Source organism: Enhydra lutris, unplaced genomic scaffold, assembly GCF_002288905.1.
Source record: "Enhydra lutris kenyoni isolate GAN:26980312 unplaced genomic scaffold, ASM228890v2 scaffoldscaffold30, whole genome shotgun sequence".
Classification (NCBI taxonomy): domain Eukaryota; kingdom Metazoa; phylum Chordata; class Mammalia; order Carnivora; family Mustelidae; genus Enhydra; species Enhydra lutris.
In genome coordinates this window covers 19,508,764-19,529,588 of record NW_019154114.1, presented here as the reverse complement: position 1 = coordinate 19,529,588, position 20,825 = coordinate 19,508,764, and the positions used below count along the sequence as shown (strand labels likewise).

The following is a 20,825-nucleotide window of genomic DNA, read 5'->3' as shown; positions in this document are numbered from 1 at the left end:
CCAAGAGGAAAGTGGCTACCACGGGAGGGTGTGACGCGCCCCTGCGCCGGGGGTTGCTCCGCTGGCCGCGCAGGTGCCGGGAGGTCTGACAAGTGACGAGAGTAGTGGAAGCAGAGGCCACCGAAGCGAGAGAAATGCACTCCAAGGAGGGGCGCTGCATTTGGAACGGGGAGTCGATACCAGAGAGACACGGGGGCAGGCCTGTGACAGCAAAGCGGCCGCCTCGCGGGGGGCCAGACGGAGCGAAGAGAGCCCCAGACGAAGCGCCTTCCGATCGCGCCGGGAGCCCACGGCCCTGCCGCTCTAGAAGCCTGTGGCCGTGGAGCGACCCCAGCCCGCGAGGCCCGCACCAGGCCGTACCTTTCCTCTTCTCAGCGCTGATGTGGGTCAAGTTGAAGATGGTCAGGAACTGCTTCTTCTCTTCAAAGTTGGGGCTGTTGTTCATCTCGTCGGGGCTGTAGCGGGTGGACAGCGCCAGCCTCGGGGAGGGCGTCTGCCGCTTGTTCTGCATCGTCGGGGGCGACGGGCTTCTCTCCCTCAGCATCCGCCGCCGTTTCCTCCGCTTCTGGGTCAGCAATTCCTCCTTCTGCTGTTGGGTGGTCAAGCCAAAAAGTTGCAAAAACTCTAGCTTCTAGATTGGGAAAGAGAACAAATAAGTTTGAAACCTTGGGCAGTGGCATGCTTCCACGGTCCCAGGGGCCCCTCCTCGGGTCCGTGCAGCCCGTGTGCCGTGGCCCACTCGGCACCGGGCCACAGAGCAGGAGCCCGACGGCCAGCACACCCAGACAGCGGCCGCCAGCAAAAGAGAGGCGCACAGGGAGTCGCAGCGAGGGCGGGGCTGCCCGGGACAGCGGGAGGGAAGCCAGGAAGCAGGCGCTGATGGGGGCACCGGGAGCCCAGCCCACAGCCCCAGGCAGCAGAGACCAGGTTCCAATACCTCGGAGGACGTGTCCAGCTTGAGCGGTGGCTGCTCAGCCACACAACGGAGGTGGGCCCTGACCTCCTCCTCGTCGCTCTCATCATAGGAGTCATCTAGGTCGTAGTAGTACCCTGGGGGCGAAAACGATTTATTTGGCTGGGCAAGGGGCCTCATCCTGCAGCGGGGCACACATGGGGCCCCCCGACTTGCGTACAGATGCTCCTGTCAGACCAGGCCCGGCCTCTCTGAGCACCCTGAAGCCCGGATTCCTCTCAGCCCCGGTGGAGATGTGCACTGACTCCCAGTCCTAGGGTTTTCATGCTGGACAGGGACAAGGGCTGGGCTGGGGCATGGAGGCCGCAGGAGGCAGATGCTGGGTTTCCTCTGGACCCCAAGTGACCAGGCTGAGACAGCCCGAAAGGACAGTGATCTCTCTGCAGGGAATCCTTCGTCCCACAGGCCTGGGCTGTGTCCACGCAACCCAAGGCTGTGCGTGTGCACCCACCCCTCCTACTGTGGCCATCTGGGTCCCTTACCCAGGAGGGGGCAGGCGGACTCAGGTCCCTAAGGCATGGAGCACGCACAAAAACTCAGATGCAGAGGCCCGCAGAACCCCTGCACCAAGGGCACCGGAGTATCCCCTCTTCCCTCCTCACGAGGCAAGTGGAGATGAAAAATACTTGTCGGCCCTGAGTCTGGCCTAGAGCAACCTGGGAAGACCTGGCCTTGGCCGCAGCTTCCGGCTGAGAGACTGAGTTCAACAGGAGAAAAGCTCTGTGCTGGGGTAGCCCCCAGGGCCTTGCCCCACGCCCAGCCGCCGCCCACCCCTCCCCAAGGATGACAGCCCCCATGAGGAGCCCCCACTGGGCCCAGGCCTGTTCTCTCAGCAGCTTCCTGCCCTGTCATGCTTCACTACCAGCATGTAAGACCACTTTATTAGTCAGCTCTGTTCACCACCTATCAATCGTGCCTGTCTGTGGAACCGTCCTCCCAGAGAGCTCAGGTTTGGCTTTTTGGCCGATCTGTGCTGTAGCAGGACCGACAGGGACTGCAGGTCCGTCTCCCCAGCAGAGGAGTCAGAGAGCGACACAGGAGCCAGCAAACCTGCTCCCTGGGCGGCTGGCAGCGTGGCCGGGGCGGGGGGGGGGCGGGGGCGCTGGGACCACTGTCCCCCACCCCCGCCCCAGGAAGTCCGAGCGGCCGGGGAGCCACACCTTTCTCCTGGGCCTCTCGCCGCCGGCGCTCCTCCAGGTCCAGCTTGCTGACCAGCCGCCGCCGCTGCTGCAGGAGCTCGTCGTAGATGTAGGCCGGGTCGGGGCCCCGTGGCGCGGGCGGCCGGTAGGGCGAGCCCGGCTTCAGCGGCCCGGCCAGCTCGGCGAAGGGGGCGGGCTGAGGGAGGGCGGCCCGCTGCTGGCCCAGGAGCGTCTGGGTGGACTTCTCGAGCTCGGCCAGGAAGGGCCCGGGCCCGTGAGGAAAGGCCTGGTGCTCCAGGCCCGCCGCCTCCCTCGGGGGTGGCTGGTACTTGTCCAGGGCAGCGGCCTCGCGCTTCCGGGGCCCGTCCTCCGCCTTCTCCTGGCAGTACACGCGCTCCACCTTCACCAGTGGGACAGCGGCCTGGCGGCTGGGCTCGAACGGGGCGGGGTGGCCGTGCAGAGGGTGGCTCTCCGGGGCCCGCCGCGGCTCCAGGCTGCTGTCCATCAGGGACACCGGGTTCCAGAGGCCCGTGGGCACAGAGTGGTGCTGGGGCTTGGGCGAGATGAGCGGCGGGGGCCCGCCAAAGTGCTGCGGGGGGTCTCGGCTGCCCGGCTCTGGGCGGTTTGGTCCCGGCCTGGGGAAGGAGCAGAGCAGGCCGTCGGTCACGACAACAGCCGCCCAGGCACAGCTAGAAGGGCGCCCAGGCCGCCACCTCTGAGACCCCTTGACAGGCTGCCGCCCAGGGACCCCTGCTCGCCTGCCACAGCTAGAGGCAGGGAGGCGTCGACTTCTGAGAGAACACGGAGGCTCGGAGGTGAACGCTGCTCGTGGACAGAGACGGTCTCGGGCCGGACCCGTTTCTGCTCCCGTTCCCCAGCACCCCCCAACCTCACCCACAGCGAGCTCTGTACGAGGACAGACCTTTGCTCCCCGCAGGGAGACCCCCTGCGGAGAGGACACGTCTCTGACGGCAGAGGTGTGGCCCTGTCACTGGCACCTCCGTGTGTGCCAAGCAGTGGACAGACACGGGGCAGGGCAGCCTTCCCAGGGGCCGCTCTTCTCTCCTAGGTGTCTGCCCAGCCAGTGGGGCAGGGACACCTGCTTCTGAGGTGGCCGTCACAGCTAGGGAGGCTCTGTGCTCTTGCCGAACCCCAGCGGTCCCCATCAGAACAGCAGCAGCTGGGACGCCTGGGTCCCTGATCCTGGGCTCAGTGGGCTAAGTGTGTGCCTTTGGCTCGGGTCCTAGGATGAGCCCCACGCTGGGCTCCCTGCTCTGCGGGAGTCTGCTTCTCCCTCTCCTCCTTCCTCTTCCTCTCTCAAATAAACAGTTTTGGGAGGGGAAGAAGGCCAACAACCCCACCTGGCCCCAAGGCAGCAGCTACACCCAAAGAGTCCCCTGGAGCCAAGCCACTGGGTGGGGTGCGGCGCGGTGCTGCGCGGCACACTCGGGCGGGAGCCGGAGGGCGCCGTCCATTGGGTAAGTCGCTTCGCCTCTATCCTAGCTTCCAGAGCAGCCCCCACCTGGCCAAGGGGCGGGCACCGAACCACAGCCACGAAGTTACTACCAAATGCAGGCTGGGAGAACGCCCCCGAAGGCCACTGCACCGCTGACCAGCAGAGATAAAAGGCCACCGTATCAAGAAGCCACAGGCCCTTAAGTAAACGGTCAAAGAGCGAAAGCCGTCAGCAGAGTAAGTACGTCCTGCACCACAGCCGAGCACGGGGTGGTTTTCTAGCTCGGAACACGCGGGCCCGTCGAGGTCAGGTTCACACTGCTGTGAGGGCAAGCGTGCGGCCAGCTGCTGTGGGGACCACGGAGGTGGGGAGAGGGCAGCTGGGGGCCAGATCCCGCCCCCCACCCCAGTGCCCCGGCCCGCCTGAGGCTGCTACGTCCGGAGGCAGAGGCTGCCCTACTGGAGACAGCAGTGCCAGGCTCCTGGGCCTTGGGCAGAGAAAGAATCCCGTGGAGCCAGGATACCCAGATGTTATCAGGCTGGCCGGGCTGTGCCGGCTGCTCTCCCAGGCCCCCGGGCGCGAGGAGATGGGAGGAGCAAAGGTCAGCTCACAGGCAGACAAGACCTCGCCTCTAAGAGGCCTCAGAGAAGCAGAGGAACGGTCAGCAGCAGAGACGCCCTCGCTGCGGCCACGGTGGGCAGTGCCACCTGCCGGCGTGGGGACACCACCTCAGAGCAAATTAGCCAAGCGAATCCCCACCGCTGCCCTTCCCAGCGGACGCCGCTCAGGGCGGTGGACCAGGCCAGCAGCGCCCGGCACAGTTGGCCGAAGGCTAAAGGAAAGAGGCGATAAGCACGTGGACGTTGGAAAAGCCTCCACCAGGCAGCGTCCTAGCCACGGAGATCTTCCTGCCTGGCCTCCCTCGTGCACAACTGGGGAAACTGAGGTCAACATCCCCTGTCCCTGAGACATGGCCAGGCAGAGAGGGATGGACTGTGGGGTAGGGACGCTATAGGTGACAGCCAGACCACCAGGTGGCAGTGGGGAGGCTCAGGCACAGCTGTTAAGTGGAGGACGGGGCCCAAGGACGGGCACAAAGGCCTCCCGGGGGATCCCAGAATGCGGCTGGGAAACGGGTATTATTGCAACAGCAATAAACTTAATTTTCTATTTGAACGAAAATTAAACGTAGCCCCGACTCTTATTAAAGAAACGTTTCGGCTTGAAAGCAGAGGCCCACAGCGAGAGCGGGTGTAAGGAGCAAAGCCTTTCTCGCCCCCGCCAGGCGCCTCGACGGTCCCTGTGCAGACGCAGCCAGGCTGTGCGGGAAGGCCCTGGCTCTGGCTGGCGCCGTCACCGAGGGACAAGCACCTCTGTGGGCCTCACCGGTCAGAGGCAGAGCCCGTGGTAGCAAGTGAAAGCACTCAGGAGGCGGTGCAAACTGCAGGCGCCCCATAAATGCTGGCTGGCTCTGAGCCCATCCAAGCATGCAGACCCCCTCCCTCCCGGGCCTCCCCCGGCGCTCCCCGACCCCGCCGAGCCCCACCTGGCGCTGTCCGGCCTGTGCTCCGCCTCCGTGGGCGCCGGGGGCCGGCCCATGTCCAGGTGCTGCTCCAGCACCTGCTGCCGGAACTCCGACACCTGCGACTGCCGGTCCTCCTTCTCCTGCCGCAGCCGCCGCTGCCGCGCCAGCCACTTCTCTTCCTCGTTGGTGCGCTGGATGAGCAGGGCCGTGGCAGCGCTGCTGCCCGGCAGCGAGAAGATGCTGTGGTTGGACAGGAGGCCGGGCACGGCGTGGTGCGCAGCGGGCGCCGGGTGCAGGGGGTGCTGCACGGGCTTCGGGGCCTGCAGGCCGGCCTCCTTCAGCTTCTCTGTGGGGACAGACGGCCGCCGCCGCCCCTCAGCGCCCGCGCCCGGCTGCCTGCCCCCGGGGGCCCCAGGGAGCGCACATGGTTCCCTGGGGTCCCGCCAGCCGGTCAACAAGCCGGCGCTAAGCCTGACTGCGATGCGCTCGCGGTGAAACGAGGTATGTTTAAGGCAAAGGGAAAAAAACACTCAAAACTCTTCCCTCCCTTCCTAAAGCGCTCACTGCCCTTGGCCATCATGCACAGCGGCCTTGGCGGACCCACCGTCCCCACTCCCGGCCGTGGACGCCCGGGCCCCGCAGTACCTGGGCGTGTTGGGGTCAGCTGCTCCGAGGGCTTGCCGCGCTCCTCGCCGGCGTGGCTCCGCAGCCCGTGCAGCTCGGCCACGGGCAGGAAGGCCGGCTCCAGCGCCTTGGCCGCCAGCAGCTCCTTCTCACGGGCCCGCTGCTCCCGCTGGCGCTCCAGCTCCCGCTCCCGCTCCTTCTCCCGCTCGCGCTCCAGCTCCTTCTCCCGCTCACGCTCCTTCTCCCGCTCCCGCTCCTTCTCCCGCTCGCGATCTGCCTCCCGCTCCCGCTCGCGCCTCAGCTCCTCATCCAGCTGGAGCCTGCGGGCGAGGGGAAGGAGGCGGTGACGACCGACGTGCTGCTGCTGGGGGACCAGCACCGTCACTGGCACCGCGACAGCAGACACACAGGCCTCCACGTGGACTAAGTCACCGAGAGACTCCAAAGCCGAGAGACCGAAAGCCGCCACCCGCTCCCTGAGCCTCACCCGCACGCTCGCGCCAGGAGGCAGGCGACGGACCATGGAGCTGCTGGGCACCAGCCGTGCCCCACCTCCCGGGTGAGCAGACAGAGGCCCCGGGGGCCAGCCTGACCCCGCGCCGCACCCCGTGAGCAGGCCCAGGCCCAGGACGCGGCTTACCTCTCGGCGCTGAGGCTGGACATCCGCTCCGAGTGCAGCGCAGCCAAGGACGAGTGGGAGAGCTCAGGGGGATAGCGGACGCCCGAGAGATGGAGGTGCATGGCCGACGGGTGCAGGGGGGGCAGGGAGCCGGGGGTGGGGATGGGGTAGAAGGGGGACCGTAGGGCTGACAAGCAGTACGAGTCATCCATCCTGTGCAGAGAAGATCGGGCCCAGTGAGACCCAAAGTGAAAGAACACCATGACCAGGCCCCTCCGAAGGTGCCACGCAGCCACGGCAGAAAGGCGGGGAGCCGCCCCCAGGGGCCTGCGGACAGAGGCCGCGCCACGGCCAGCCCCCAAATCCAGCCAGGACGCTCTCAGGCTTGACCGCAGGCGCCCCGGGAGCAGCAGCCCATGGTCCACAGACGCATCGGGCCAGGACTGGCAGGGCCCCTGCACAGGGCAGAGGTGGGGACACGCTTCCCCTGGGGCTTCCCAGCGACGCAGCCGAACAGATGGCCGCTGTGGGCGTGGGGGACGGGGCTCCCGCCAGGGGTGAACCCCTTGCGGCTAACTCGGAAGGCCGGGGCTGCTCGAGGCACGGAGCCTGGCCCCAGAAAGCCAGGCTGACTCAGTGGCGGGCCTCACCTGAAGGCCGGGTGGGGGAACGGGTGCGGGGCCAGGTAGCTGGGGTGGTAGTAGGCGGCGGCGGCGGCGGCTGGGTCCAGGCCAAGCGGAGGCAGGGAGGACATGCGCAGGTCCTCAGTGGTGTGGTAGGGCCGGAAGCTCCTCAGGTAGTCTTCGGTCACGGTGCTGGGGGGCACCACGTGGTGCACAGGCCGCTGCAGGCTGCGGTGGGGACGGACGGATACGAGGGGACGGACGGACACGGGGAGGGCTGCGGTGAGCAGGGCTCCCGCACCGGGCTGGCAATGGGCCAGTCCTCCCGCACGCCCCCGCCAGCATGGAGGGGCTCCGGGGACAGGTGATGTGCAGAAACAAGAGGTGGGCTGCGATGGCTCCTCAGGCCCCCCCACAGCCCAGAGGCACCCCTGGCTCCAAGAGCCCCGACCGGAGCTTAGGCAGTGGGGAGAGCCACCTAGCACCTCAGTGTGGACGTGGGCAGCAGGCACAGCCGGGACCGTGGGCCTGGGGCTCCGCCACCGTCTGGGGCTCCCAGCCTCGGCTAGTGCGGCCTCCGGGATCCGGACCCCCCGGTACACGCACCCCCACTCCTGACCTGCAGACTTACTTGAGCGGTGGGAAGCGTGAGTCCTGCACCACAGAGCTGGGGGAGATGCCAAAAGGGTAAGGGGTGCTGAGCAGGTGTGAGGGGATGGCTGGGCCCCCCGCCTTCTCCTGGGGCAGTGGGGGCTCCACGATGAGGCGCTCCCGCCCACTGCTGCTGCCCCGAGAGCCGGTGTCCTGCTGGGGGACAGAGAGCACCAGCTCAGGCCCAGGGTGCAGGGCAGGGTCCTCCTCCAGACCCAGGGAGGCTCATGTTTTGGGGCGTGGTCTAAGATACACTTTCCTAACAGGTTTGCACCCCATCCCCGTGGGGCATGTGGGAGGCAGTGCCCCCACTTCCGGGAGGACACAGGCTCTCGTGGCAGGAAGGCTGCGTGGAAACCCATCTTGTTGCAGGGGCCACGAAAGCAAGTGCCCGTGAGCAGACGCGGAACGGAGCGGGGACCCCCTCGCCCTTCCCACGGGGTCACCGGCGCGGGGAGGTCGGTGCTGTGGCAGCAAGCGCAGGAAGTGAGTTCCACTCTGCAGCAGGGAGCAGCGAAGCCGGCCGGGCCCCCCACCGTCCACGGATCACCGCGCAGGCACAGGCCACCCCCAGGGGCCGAAGCGGCAGCTGTGCTGACAGCTGCCAGCGCACATCACAGACCCCTCGGCCCCCTGGCGCCCGCAGAGTCACAGCCGACAAGCTGGCACGGCCCCCGGGCAGAATGCGCTGGTCTCAGCCCGCTGCCAACCCCCAGGGGTGGTCCTGGCACCGGCCACGGCAGGCAGCTGTGGGACCCTGACTGGCCGGACCCGTCTGGGGCCACCTTTGCACACACGGTTGGTGGGCTGGGGTCCAGCGGGGAGGCAGACCCTGGGAAACCGGAGGAGGGGCTTGCTCAAGGCGGGATGGGGGAGAAGAGGAGCCCCGCCCAAGGGCAGAGCCTGCCATGTGTAGCCACACGGAGGGACCACAGAGGGAACGCACCCCACCCACACTCGTGACTGCTCTTGTCATGCCCGCGGCTGAAGGGAGCCGAGCAGCCAGCCTCAGAGGACATCCACGGCAGTCGGGGGCTCCTGACATCTATTCAGAATCTTCTGGATTCTGGAGCAGCTGGGGGCAGGGGAGGAGCCTCCACCATCGAGACAGCCCTTCCCAGCCCAAGCGAGGTCACTACCAGCCCAGGCCTGGCCTCAGCCACGGGGGTTCTGAGGCCATGGCTACGGGCTCCCCCAGGCCCCAGCAGCTCCTCGACCAGGCCCTTCCTTCTCCTGGCTGGACCGCGCCGCCAGCCCCCCGCCCCTGCCCCTCCCCCAGCGAGCGGAGAGCAACCCGGGGCCGCAGGAAAGCAGGGGGCACTCGGGGGCTCAAACCCGGCCTGTCCACCCTGAATCCACGGTGTTCCCACCATGACACACCAAGCACCCCCTGAAGACAAGGGGGGACCACGACCCTTAGACGGTCTCCTCAGGGAGGCCCAGGCTGAGGAACACCGGACATGTGGCGGCTGAGCCCGGTCCCCGGAGGAGACACCCTGCTCCCTACTCGCCACCCCGCGTCCCAGGCTCTGCCGGGTCCAAGGCCGCCCGGCAAGGCTGGGAGGAAGGGGGGACAGCAGAGATGCCGTGGCCGCACCCCTGACCCCCCCACGACCCCAGCAGCAGCCACAGGCCCGTGGACCAGGCGGGGTGGGCCCTGGGGGCAACTGAGGAGGGCCTGGCCGGTGCCGCCGCCGCGTCCTCCCCGGCCTTCCAGGAGACACATCCGTGATAATTAACTGAAGGAGACAGGCCGCTGGTTGGACTTTTTAACGAGCGGCCACATCTGCTCCCGCCCGCAGCCTGGCACGGCCCTGCTGCTCACGGCGGGGTCCTCGCAGGTTCACGAGCTCTGGCTTGTCCTTCCCTGAAGGGGCGTTCGCGGGGCAGGCGTCAGGGGGCACATGCACGTGCACCAACAGCCTGCCTGGGTCAGAGCAAGCCGCCCAGAACTCTCACATCACTGTTCCAGAGAGTTCTATACAAGGGCCCATGCCTGGCCTCGGGTCCCGCAGATGCCTGTGTGGACAGCAGGGCGAGCTCCTATCCGGTCCTGGAGACCCTAGAGGAGACCCACTGCTGCCTCGTGCCTCAGTTTCTCCATCTGTCAAGGGGGCCAGTCACAGCCCCAGCTCCTGGTGTGACAGGGACAGACACGCACAGCAAGGGGAAGCAGGCAGAGAACCAGCACGTGGCCCGCCCACGCGAGCGTCTTAGGGGCTGTGTGCAGGCCGGGGCTTGCTGGGTCTTTCCACGGGGCTATCAGCTGGCGCGCGGGCCCCACGCCACCTGGCGGCAGCGCCCTGCTCCCCACAGGGTCCACCGTGGGATGGAGAAGGCCCCGTGGCTGTGGCCTGGGATGGACGCAACAGGGCGCACCCTGGACAGGGACAGTAGCCAAGGAGACCATGAACCCAGGGTGGCCGAACCCCCGGTCGGAGTCCTTGCCCCGAGGACCCCATCTGGGGAGGCGCTCCACCCAGGCAGCCCATGGCACACCAGGTCCCGGCCTGGTCGCATGCGCTCCAGGTGCAGAATCCCCGTGCAAGGCCAAGACCCCAGGGCAGCCACTGGCACGTAGGAGGCCCCCAAGGGCACCGTCCTGAGAAGCCCCTTCTCCCCTCAGTGGGACAAAGCCCAGCTTGAAGGCGGCTGGGCCAGATGGCACTTTGCCGCCAGCAGAGGAAAAACACGGTGCGGCAGGACCTGGGGGAGGGGCAGGCGGACTGGCGGGGGCCGAGGGGTGGGGGGGGGTTCAATGGGCCGGACCCACGCGCCTTCCGTCTGGCTGGAGGCCTGCCAGGCTCGTGGCAGGCCGCTGGGCACGAGGTCACCCTCTGGGGGCGCACAGAGGCTGCCCGGACTGGCTCGGTCACCCCGGGGCCCCCCAAGAGTGCGACAGGCTCCCACCGTCCCGGCAGAGAGCTGCGCGTCAAGGAGCATCTGGGGGCGGCTTCCCCTCCTGAGCAGCGGCGGCTGCAGGCCGCAGGCCCAGCGGTGCAGGCCCAGCGGTGCAGACTACGCAGGACGAGGGGGAGGAGGGGAGGGAGGAGGGGAGGGAGGAGGGGAGGGAGGAGGGGAGGGAGGAGGGGAGGGAGGAGAATCCTTCATTCTCCGGTGCCTGGAGAGAGAGTTCCGGTCAGGCGGGCGGGACAAGCCCTGTTAGCTTGAAAATAAACCATTTGCCATCTCTGCTGTCGTCTGTGGCCCCCCCGACCTGGGAAACAGGACCCTGGCGACTGGGGGATGGCCAGGCCCAGAGCCCCACCCCTACGAGTCCCCACCTGGCGGGGGAGTGAGGGACCCATCCCCTCCCCGCCTTCACGCCTCTTGCCAGCCCCGCTGCCCAGAAGGATCACATTCTCCACTGAGCCTTTGTGCCGCGCTGATGAGCCATACATCATCTGCTAATCCAGTTCCCTGCCCGCCGCCCTCCCTGGCGGCGCGAGTGTTTCAGTCACCGCCGCGGTGGTACGCGGGAGCAGATCGATCACGCCCTGTCCTCGGGGGTGACTAAATGCTTCGGAGGCAGGCAGGACCCTCGGAGGAGACCCTGGGAGGAGTCCCGCCGCGCGGGCGAGCGAGGAGGGTGATATGTGGGAGGCACCCTGGTCGGGGCCGATCAAGGGGGAAGGGAGCCGCCCTGGGGCTGGGCAAAGGGGACAGGCCGGGCCCCTGCAGCTGTCACAGCAGCCAGTGCTGAGCCTGGGACAGGCAGGCAGGACCCAGGAACCACCCCCCTCCCCCCACCCTGGGAGCCCTAAGGTCAAGACGGATCGCCAGGTGGCTGACAGCAAGACGCAGCGCACCCCTCCCAAGGCAAAATCCCCGGGGAAGACCCTTCGTCCTCCCTCAACCCAGGGCCAGCTCCGGGGTCTGCAAACCCCTCTGTGGCTGGAGTCTGGCCACCAGGCCCCACCTGGGCTCTCCTGGCCTCAAACTGCACACAGAGCACAACGACCAAAGCCAAGGGCCCAGACGGCAGCTCGAGACGCGCACGGCCCCAGGAGGGCCCCAGCCCACAGTTGTTCCTAGGAATTCAGGGATCCTGGGTGGGTTCCTCGTGGATCCTCACCTGGGGCCAGGGCCTGCCTGACGACCACCCTCTCTGTGGACAGAGGCTGGCTACCCCCGTCCCCCAGGGCAGAGAAAGAAGAGACAGACCCACCAAGAGGATGGGGGTGTGTGCATGGTGGGGCTGGGGACGGCCTTTGTGCCCACCTGCGTCTCCGCTTCCAGCGTTCTTGTGGTTTCATTGGTATTTCCCAGTACTGCACCCCCCATGCCCGGCCTGGAGCTTGGTAGGAAAACCCAGGAGGGAAGCCCAGTGTTCCCAGCCTCCTGACCCCGCTACTGGGATTCCCGGGGAACTGCTGGAGGGGTGGAGGTGGGAAGGGGGGCACGCAGCCGGGGCAGGGCTGAAGAACCGCTCCCAGGGCCTTCTGCAGGGCAAGCTGCCGCACGGGGGAGCCCCAGGTACCAGGGGGCGGCTCTGGAAGCTACAACGGAAGCCGGAAGCCGGAAGCGCCTTCCCTGCTCGGGTCCTGACTGGGGCGGCGATCCCAGCAGCTACCGCTCCCCAAGGGCCAGGACGTGCTTCCCAGGGGGCTATGCGTGGAACCACAACCCCCACCGCCAGTTCTCATGTCGGGGTGCGGACCCCCAGGGCCTCAGAGCGGGAGCGTGCTGGGAGGGCTTTCAAAGGGTCACGGAGGTCGGCCGTGATCCAACATGACCCGTGTCGTCAAGAAAAATGAGAACACAGACGTGCACAGAGGGAGCGCCCGGTGAGGACAGAGGGAGAAGGCGGTCTACACGCCCGGGAGAGGCCTCAGACCCCCAAAGAATAAGTGTGCCGTGGGAGCGAGCCCTGGCCCAGTGCTTGGCTGTGGCCGCCCGACCGGCACCGTCTCGTTTTCTTCCAACACACGGACCCTCCAGGCGAGCGTCGCGCTTCCCGCACGCACCCGCGCGCCCCGCGCTCACCTGCCGGCTCTCGCTCCTCCACACGCCGTTGACGGTCTTGGTGGGGGCGATCGTCACCACGGGGGGCGTGCTGGGCACACTGTGGCCCCCAGGGGGGACGATGATGGGGCCCATGGGCACGCGCTTCGGCGTGCTGGCCGGGGAGCTGTGGTTGGTGGCCGGCGAGGACACGGGGGACGACTCGCTGCTCAGTGAAGACCCTGCGGGAGAAGGAAGGGCAGAGCAGCGTGAACGGGGGTCACACCCACGAGGGCTCTGGCTGAGCCCAGCCAACCGGGCGCGGGCCGCACCCCGTCTCTGGCTTCCCTGGCCCCCTGGCCTCCAGGGACCAGCAGGGGCACAAGGTGCGGGGTCCCAGCGCCGCTCACTGGAGCCCTGAACCCTGATGTGAGGGTGAGAGGAGCTGGGAGCACGAGCAGGACGGGCAGGAAGGGTGACCCCTCCCCATGTTGATGGAGACCTGAGCCCCGGGCTCCGAACAGGGCAGGGACCGGGAGCAGTGGCCATAGGAGACTCATCTTTTTCCTTAGGTGTCAACTGTGATCGATTTAAGTTTTAAAAACCGAGCTTTAATTCACCACTGAAACCATAAAGGTCACTGGTTTCCAGCACATTCTGAGTCGTACAACCATCACCACTACCTGGCTCACTTCCGTGGCCCCATAAAGACCCGGAGCCCAGCCTCACTCCCACCTGCTGTCTGCTCCCCTGGAGGCGGGTGCGCAGGGCCTGGGGCGGGGAGGGAAGGGCTCTGGGGCTCCCGAGCGCAGCCAAGCCAGCCAGCTGCTCGGGTCAGTGGCTGCCGCCCCTGCGACGGGCACGGCGTGAACAAGGCAGGCACACTGGGCTCCCCAGGTCCGGACCCCCGGTGGGCATCCGGCACTGTCCAGGTCCTCCAGAGCCCTGCCCGGGCCTGGCTAAGTCCACAGCACACACCCACCCGCCCACCCCGCACTCCGGGTGGGGGGGAAGGAGACCCCCTCCGTGACCACACCGTGGTGGGTCCGCAAACATCGGCTCAAGCAGCCCAATCCGCCGTCCCAGACCGGCGCGGACCCCGGGGGACCCCACTTCAACTGGAAGCATGAGAGCAGTTACGGTCGCGGGCGAGGAACACACGCTTGGTTACAGTCACGGCGGGGGGATGGGGAGGTCCAGGGGCTCCGGCCAAGCTGGATGACAAGCAGTGGCTTGGAGATGCCCCGTTGAAGGGCAAACGCTGCCCCTTCTGAAAGGTCCCTACAGGCACCTTCTGTCAGCCAGAGCCCCCCGTGGGCGGGGGCAAAGGAAGCAGGGTCAGCAAAGACAACCCCCACGGGAGGAGAAGCCCACCGACATGCAGGCATGGCCCCGGATTTTGCTCCCTGGGGCCGAGGGACCCTCACCGTGCCTCCACACCACCTCCAGGGGCCACACTCACGCTACCGGGTGGATCCTGTGTGTGGAAGGGGCCACCGATAGCCCCTCACCCCGGCGGCCAAGGCGTCGTCAGGGCGGGCCCCCATCCTTCCTGCCCCAGGGCCCTGGCCAGCCAAGCGTGGCTCAGCAGAGTCGCCGGGGAGCAAAGTGGCTGCACGTGGAGGCCCAGGGACATGGACAGAGACTTGACCTGGGCGAGGCCCTCTTGTCCAGGACTCTTCAACAGGACTCCCTAGGCTTGTCCACCGCGTGTACAACTGCACAAGGCAGCCCCATGGAGACACCCAGTCCCAACCCCACAGGGGAAACCCCGGAGCAACCCAGCAGCATGTTCTGCTCTTAGTATCAGCAATATCAAGGAGGAAGGGGTGTCCCTCAGGGAACTGCTCAAGGGCTTCTGTGACCCCCAAGTCCCCAGGTTAGACAGCAAGAACGGCCGCCACCCCAAGAATTCTGCCACCCCACGTCGGTGGCTAGCTGCCCGCTAGCTTGGGTGCGGTCTGAAGCTCCTGGTCAGAGATCATTACTGCCAGGGGAGGACCAACGGCCCTGAGACAAGCTACATGTGGCCAAGCTGGTGACGACGCCATTCCGCACCCAAAGCCGGTTTCTGGTCCCCTGCAGCCGGGGCAGGGGTGGGGGGCTGTCACAGGCGGATCCAGCCAGTCCGTGAGCAGACCTGACCTCCCCTGGAAAATGACCTCCCTGAGGTTCCAGCATGGCCCTTGGGGGCTGGGGGACTGTGCCCACACTGACCGGCTGACACAGCACTGGGTGTTGAGTCCTGTACCCTCGCCCAGGTCTGTGCAACTCTGCAAACCGGTGGCACCTTCTCCAGGCCCGCAGCCCTGGTGCAGCGAACGCACCCAGCAACACGGGGCCAACGCCCACCAGAGACAGGGCAGCCAGCAAGGGGGCTGCCTGGGCAGCAGAGACCACCCAGAGCCGGTTCCCAGGCCGCAGCGCTCCCTGCGGGGGGGGGGGGGGGGTGTCACACCAGCACAGAGGGGCAAAGACAGAAGGAGGAGGCAGACTGGTCGGAATGCCGCCCGTCCCACCCACCAGGGGCTGAGTGACAGCGGGGGCCGTCTCCTGATCACGGAGAGCCTGACCCCTGCAGGCCAACGTCCCTGCGCCATCCTGGAGATTATCTGGATTTTGATAAAAGTTCCACTTTGCCTTTTTGGAAAAAAAAAAGAAAAAAAAAAAAAAAAAACCCGAAACACAAAACACAACAACACACCAGATAAGGGAACTTTTTCCTAAAAGAGCATTTCTACAGAAGCTCTGCGGCCCTCCTTTCTGGGTGGCAGTGGCTTCGCGGAGGCGATCCCTGCATGACAAAATGCCCCACCGCGAGAGGGCGACTCACTGGCCCCGGCCAATTCACGGAGGGGTGGCCATCACCCCGAAAAGGAGGCCGTACCCCAGCCCTCAGTCCACGGATGTTGCCCTAAACGATCCCACCGGACGTGACCTTCAGCACCAGCAGCTGCTCACTCAGTTGGTTTTTATGGCGCGTCCGCGTGGTCCTGGGCGTCAGGACTCCCCCTCCTTTCTACAGCCGGCAGCCCTCCGTTGTATGTGAGATGCATTTCGTTTCGTGTGATCCCCACCCCCTGCCACCCGGCTCTGTGAGGGCTGCTGTGTCTCCTGCACTCACAGCTTGTCTCCCACTTAACCTCACGCTCGGCCGCCAGGCCCACACCCTGGGAGGCCCCTCTGCCCATGGGGGCGGAGAGGACTGTATGTGTGTTCTGGAGCCAGAACAGGAAGGAAGGAAGCGCACACAGGCCAAGAGCACCCAGGGTCAAGGCAGAGGCCACCAAGAGCCTGGAGGAAAAGCTGGGGTCAAAGGCCAAGCAGGCTCGCGGCCTCTAGACACTGGGCAGATGGACCGGGCGGCCCACACAGCTCGGAGCCCTGCGGTGCAACAGCCCTGGGGGGCCTCGCAAGCCGGAGCAGCTGACAGCACCAGGCCCCCCCAAGGGGCCCCGCCTCACGCCGTTAACTCGCCTTTCCAGATTAACCTCATTTCTAATCACCAGGCCAGGTGGCGGGGGGAGCTTGGGGGCCCAGGTGCACTCGGACGGGGAGGCCATCGGCAATTAGCAACCTCATCCCCCGGGGTGGGGGCGGCATCACTGGCCGGCCAGAGCCCGTAATCGATCCCTGACCACGCACCCACAATTAGCACGCGGCCACCGCGACCCCGCTCCTGTGACCGCCCTAATTAACCGGAGGCACACGGCAGGAGCCCGTCCGCGGGCACAGGCGGCGCGGGGTGACAGGAGGCGTCCCACGCCGTCACCTCTGCTGTCTGCCTTGGAGGGTTAGCGCCGAGGCCGCCGGGCACGTGTAATTAGCAGCTGAGACCCCAGACTCGGGAGACGGGAGCGGGGGAGCCTGGAAACCAAACTGCAAACCTTCCACGCCGTCCGCTCTCCCTGACACACATGCAGTTGGCCACCAACACAAGGACCTGCCGCCCGCTGGACGCTGCCGTGGGAACCTCCGTGCCAGGCTGCGGGAACCTCCGTGCCAGGCTGCGGGAACCCCCAACCCACCCCTCCAGCCCACCACAGCGGCCGGGGTCTCTGGGCCTCACCCTGCACCCGGTTAGTGTTCTCAGCACTGATGACAGGGAGGACATGAGGGGACAGTCTCCCTAGAAAGGGACCCTCAGGATGATTTCCTGGGAGGCCCCCTTCCGGGGCCGGGCCACCCAAGCCTGGTGGGGTTGGAAGGGGCAGTACCCCAGGGACGGACTTGTGCAGGAGAGTACGAGGGGCCCGGCCCCAGCGCCAGCAAGGGTTTTCCTGGCTTCCACCAGGGCAGGCATCCACCAGGCCCCACGGCACAACCAGGGCGGGGCGGGGGCCCCCCGAGGGCCCCATGTGCACCTGCTTGCCAGGGCCCTCTGCTCGCCCCTGTAGTCTGTCCCGTCCCAGGTCCATCTCGGGAGGACCCTGGGCAGGCTGCTGTACTCCAGAGGACGGCCAGCCTCCAGCGCCCCACAGCCCTGGGGTGCCCTGCCCTCCCCCTCCTCTCCTCCCCCAGGCCTGGCAGGCAAACACCATTTGCACCCAGAAAGCAGGCTGGCCGACAGCACGACGCGCTCTGCTCGCTGAGGCTGAGGGGCTGAGGGGCCGTGGGGCCCGCAGGAAGCCTGCCGGCTGGCGGTCACCCAGCACCACTCCCTGGACAGTCGCAAAGTCAGCCTCCCTGGGACGTGCCCAATGGAACAGCCACAGCGTGAGCCTTTTGGGAAGCTAAGTGTGTAGGTGACAGAGACCAAATGCCATCGAAGGCAGGGGCGTCCTGTAGCCCGGCACAGTGGGGACAGTAGGGGTGTGGGGGGGCACAGGCAGTCCTTGCCCAGCTGAGGGCCATGGTTCCGACAACCCATGGGTCTGGGCAGAAGGGGCTGGGAAAGAGGCCCCGCACACCTGCTTCCAGGCCGGGGGTCTCCCCACCTGCCCACCAGCCGGGGTCCTCACCCCGCCTCACGGCTGCCAGCCACCAGCACGGTCCTGGGCCCAGCCTTGCACACACGACGGTCCGTAAACCCAAATCAGCAAAGACAAGGCGTCGGTCTTTCTTATGAGCCACGTTTCCAGGGCCCTGTTACTGGCCGACGGGGGAACTGGGGCTGGCGAGGACGACGGGCTCGGACAGCTGGGGGGCGAGGAGCACCGAGGCAGAGGGAGCCCTGGGAAGGCGACAGGGCCAAGTTGGTGCTGTGTCACCACGGCCAGGGGAAGCCTGCCATGCGAAATGCCCCCGGGCTGGGCATCGCCCCCTGGTCCATTGCTCTGGTCAGACCCATCTTGCCCACCCAAGCCTTCCCCCTTTCCCCCCCACATCTCTGCGTCGGGGCACACGCGGCTTCTCCAGCTCCAGCCTCCCGGGCCCTCCAGCTCTTGCCTCCAGAACCCCAAGGGCCCACGGTCAGCAGAGAAGGTCCCCCCACCGCAAACTCACACCTGTGCTTGGAGACAGACGGGGCCACAGACACCCGTGGGGAAATGCCGGCGCACGGGTGACACACCGCGGGGCGCGCCAGGCCAGATCCTGCCTTCCTTGGTTTGGCTGTTTTCTTTGAAAGAAAGAGATTTCGGGGGGCAGCAGGGAAGCGCCGCCCTGCTCCACCGGGCCAGCCGTGTGGCGGCAACGCTGGGGGGCAGAGTCCCGCCCCGCCTCCCTGGGACTCGGGGACAAGCCCCGGGCTCCGGCAGCTCCCGAGGCCTGGCAGGAACCAGACCTGCCTGCCAAGCCGGCGACAAGACGAGGCAGAAAGCCAAGAAGCGCGAGGGAAGGAAGCCAGGCAGGGGCGCCCGTGGTGTTTGGGGCCCTGGACCTGGAGTGTTAGAAATTCACACCCCACTGCCCCCGCCCGAGGCCAGTGCTCTCGGCAGATACCCCCTCGGGAAGGCCGCTCCACCACCCCATGGGGTCCAGGGTGGCCACACTACGCGCCTGACACACTTTGTAGAGAGAGGAATAGGTCCCAGAGGCTTCGGGGCCCACCACGCTTCCTCTGCCCAGCCGGGGCCCCCAGGCCACGCAGGGACAGCCCAGAGACACCTGCCTGGACAGAGGCACGGAGTGTGCACTGTGCAAGGCACAAAAGGTGGGCCGGCCGCGCACCTGAGTTAGGACCCTCCAGGTGGGCTCACGGGGTGGGGTCCGGGGAGACGCACAGCCCCAGGGACCTGGCAGGCTCCCCACACCACTGCCCCTGCCTGGCCCTGGGCAGATGGGCGCTGCAGCCCTGCGGGAGGCGAGATCGCCCCACAACCAGTCACAGCCAGCACCTGGCAGCGGCCCCTGCTGCGTCATGCTCCGGCCGGCAGGGGTGCAGGCGCCCAGGCTCGCCCTCTGCAGGGAACTCAGGGGAAGGGTTAGGGCCGCTGGGGGGCTGCTGTCACACTCCAGGCGAGGCCTTTCCTGACTCGCGCCCTCACTGAGGCATTCACAAGCACCTCCCTGCCCACAGAAAGCCGGGGTCCCAGCAAGCCCTGCAGGGCAGGCCTCGGAGGCTGGGACACTCTGGGGGTCGGTGCAGTCTTGGGGTTCCCTAGGCTGGGGCTCATTCCAAGACTAAAACTGGGGCTTCCAATGCCAATGGAGGAGGTGTGTGTGTGGGGGGGTACAGTCTCTGCCCAGAAGAGGCTCTGGCGTGGGGACAGGCAGGGACGAGGCAGCCAGGCCGGTGCTGGAGCTGGATGAGCAGCGAGGGGACAGAGGGCCAAGTGGCCCAGGAGGACATCCTTTCTGTGGCCAGAGACACGGGAGGAGCCCCACGCGAGCTGCCTCAACAGGGCGCGCCCCAGGCCGTCATGGAGAAAGAGTCTCCTGGATATGACCGGGACCAAAGGTGGCTTAGACCCCGAGCCCCTCCCAGAACGATGTGCCGTGTGGGTGCCATCACTCCCCGGGCACCCTTTATCCCAAGGGGTGAAGAGGAGGGACCCGGAGACAGACAGACGCAGCGGCAGCAGCTGACCCCCGCGTGGATGGGTGGGGCCCGCGGGTCCAAGCCCGCCCTCTTCCCATGGACACCCTCTCCTTTCCAGGACCCTCCCAGGGGCAAGCCTCCACCCCTCCCTGCACAGTGGTCAGAGGTAGGGGAGGAGGGCACGGGCGGCCCCCGCCGGGTGCGCGCAGCTGCTATCTGCCTGGCCCTCGTGTGTTCTCTCTGAATCAAAACCCAGGACGACGAGATCGCTAAGGAAAGAGAGAAGCCCAGAGAGGTCAAGCGAGGTGCCTGGGACACACAGCAAGGATGTGAGCCAGGGCACGAGGCAGGTCCAGGCCCTCGTGGCACCCACAGCCCCACCCGGAGCAGCGGGCACCTCCACTCCACACGCCCCCCCGCCCCAGGGCAGTCTGGCTGCCACTAGGCATCTCCAAGCCTCGGTGCGGAGAGAATTCCCCACCAAAGGGCCGATTTCTCAGTTCTCATCCTTTCTCTCAAGGTAGAGCAAAGCACGCAGCGGAGATGACTTCCTTTGAACTGAGGGTTTCAACTGTACCCTCGGGGCACGACAACGTGAGCAAAGACATTTTGCGGAGGGGAGAACGTGGGCCAGAGCTCGGCCTACATGGGCGCTTCACAGCAAGGCAGGGGTGGCGGGGGAGAGGGTCCCAGGTGACCGGAGACACACCAGGGTGCACGTGGACGGCAGGACGGGCCCTGCCTCTCCCACGGCCCCTACGGTCCTCACCCCACGAACAGGCCAGGGAGGGGCCAGAGGCTGTGGGGTCTCGGGACCCGAGTCTGTGGCTTCCAAATTCCCCTCCACTGTTGACGATGAGGGACTCCTGTCCTCCAGCCCCGTGACGGTGGGGGGGTTCACTCCTGTCCTCCAGCCCCGTGACGGTGGGGGGGTTCACACATGTCCGTGACAGACGTGGGGCGCCAGCTGGCCCTGGAACATCAGGTCGAGCGCGGGAAGCCAATCACACGTGCTCAGTGTCCCCACCCCCACCCAGCCTATTGTGGCTCCCTGGGCGGGGGTGGAGGGGGAGCACGCGGACAGGCACGGCGCTTCCGCAGGGGCAAGGACACGGTCTGGGAGTTGGGTCACGCCTGCACGACTCTGGACACCATACATGACATCATCTTACTGCTTCAGAAGGGGGGGGGGGTCGCATGGCCCTGAACGAATCTGTAAAATTTCACAAGTATCCGGCTCCTTCCCAGACCACCAAGCCCACCAAAGCCCCCTCCCACCCCCCAACCCCCCGGCGGGTCTCTGGTTCCAGGGGAAAAGGCAGGGCCGAAGCCCTGGGACCTCCTGGCTC

At 66.8% G+C, this 20,825-nt stretch overlaps 2 protein-coding genes across 2 annotated transcripts in view; one reads left to right on the top strand and one right to left on the bottom strand.

Annotated features, from left to right (window-relative positions):
• LOC111152767 (GINS complex subunit 2) overlaps positions 1-3,956 on the top strand; it is a 29,671-nt gene extending 25,715 nt beyond the window's left edge. Inside the window, exon 6 of the transcript XR_002640944.1 lies at positions 3,616-3,956. The gene's annotated coding sequence lies outside the window, so the exon portion shown is untranslated. The remainder of the gene's footprint in view (positions 1-3,615) is intronic.
• The window catches only part of LOC111152765 (Gse1 coiled-coil protein), a 102,403-nt gene that overhangs the window by 11,332 nt on the left and 70,246 nt on the right, over positions 1-20,825 (bottom strand). The window contains 9 exon segments of the mRNA XM_022511389.1: positions 361-631; positions 938-1,050; positions 2,134-2,747; positions 5,115-5,439; positions 5,739-6,037; positions 6,358-6,549; positions 6,987-7,187; positions 7,591-7,763; positions 12,597-12,796. Of these exon segments, the coding sequence (XP_022367097.1) occupies positions 361-631; positions 938-1,050; positions 2,134-2,747; positions 5,115-5,439; positions 5,739-6,037; positions 6,358-6,549; positions 6,987-7,187; positions 7,591-7,763; positions 12,597-12,796 (2,388 nt within the window).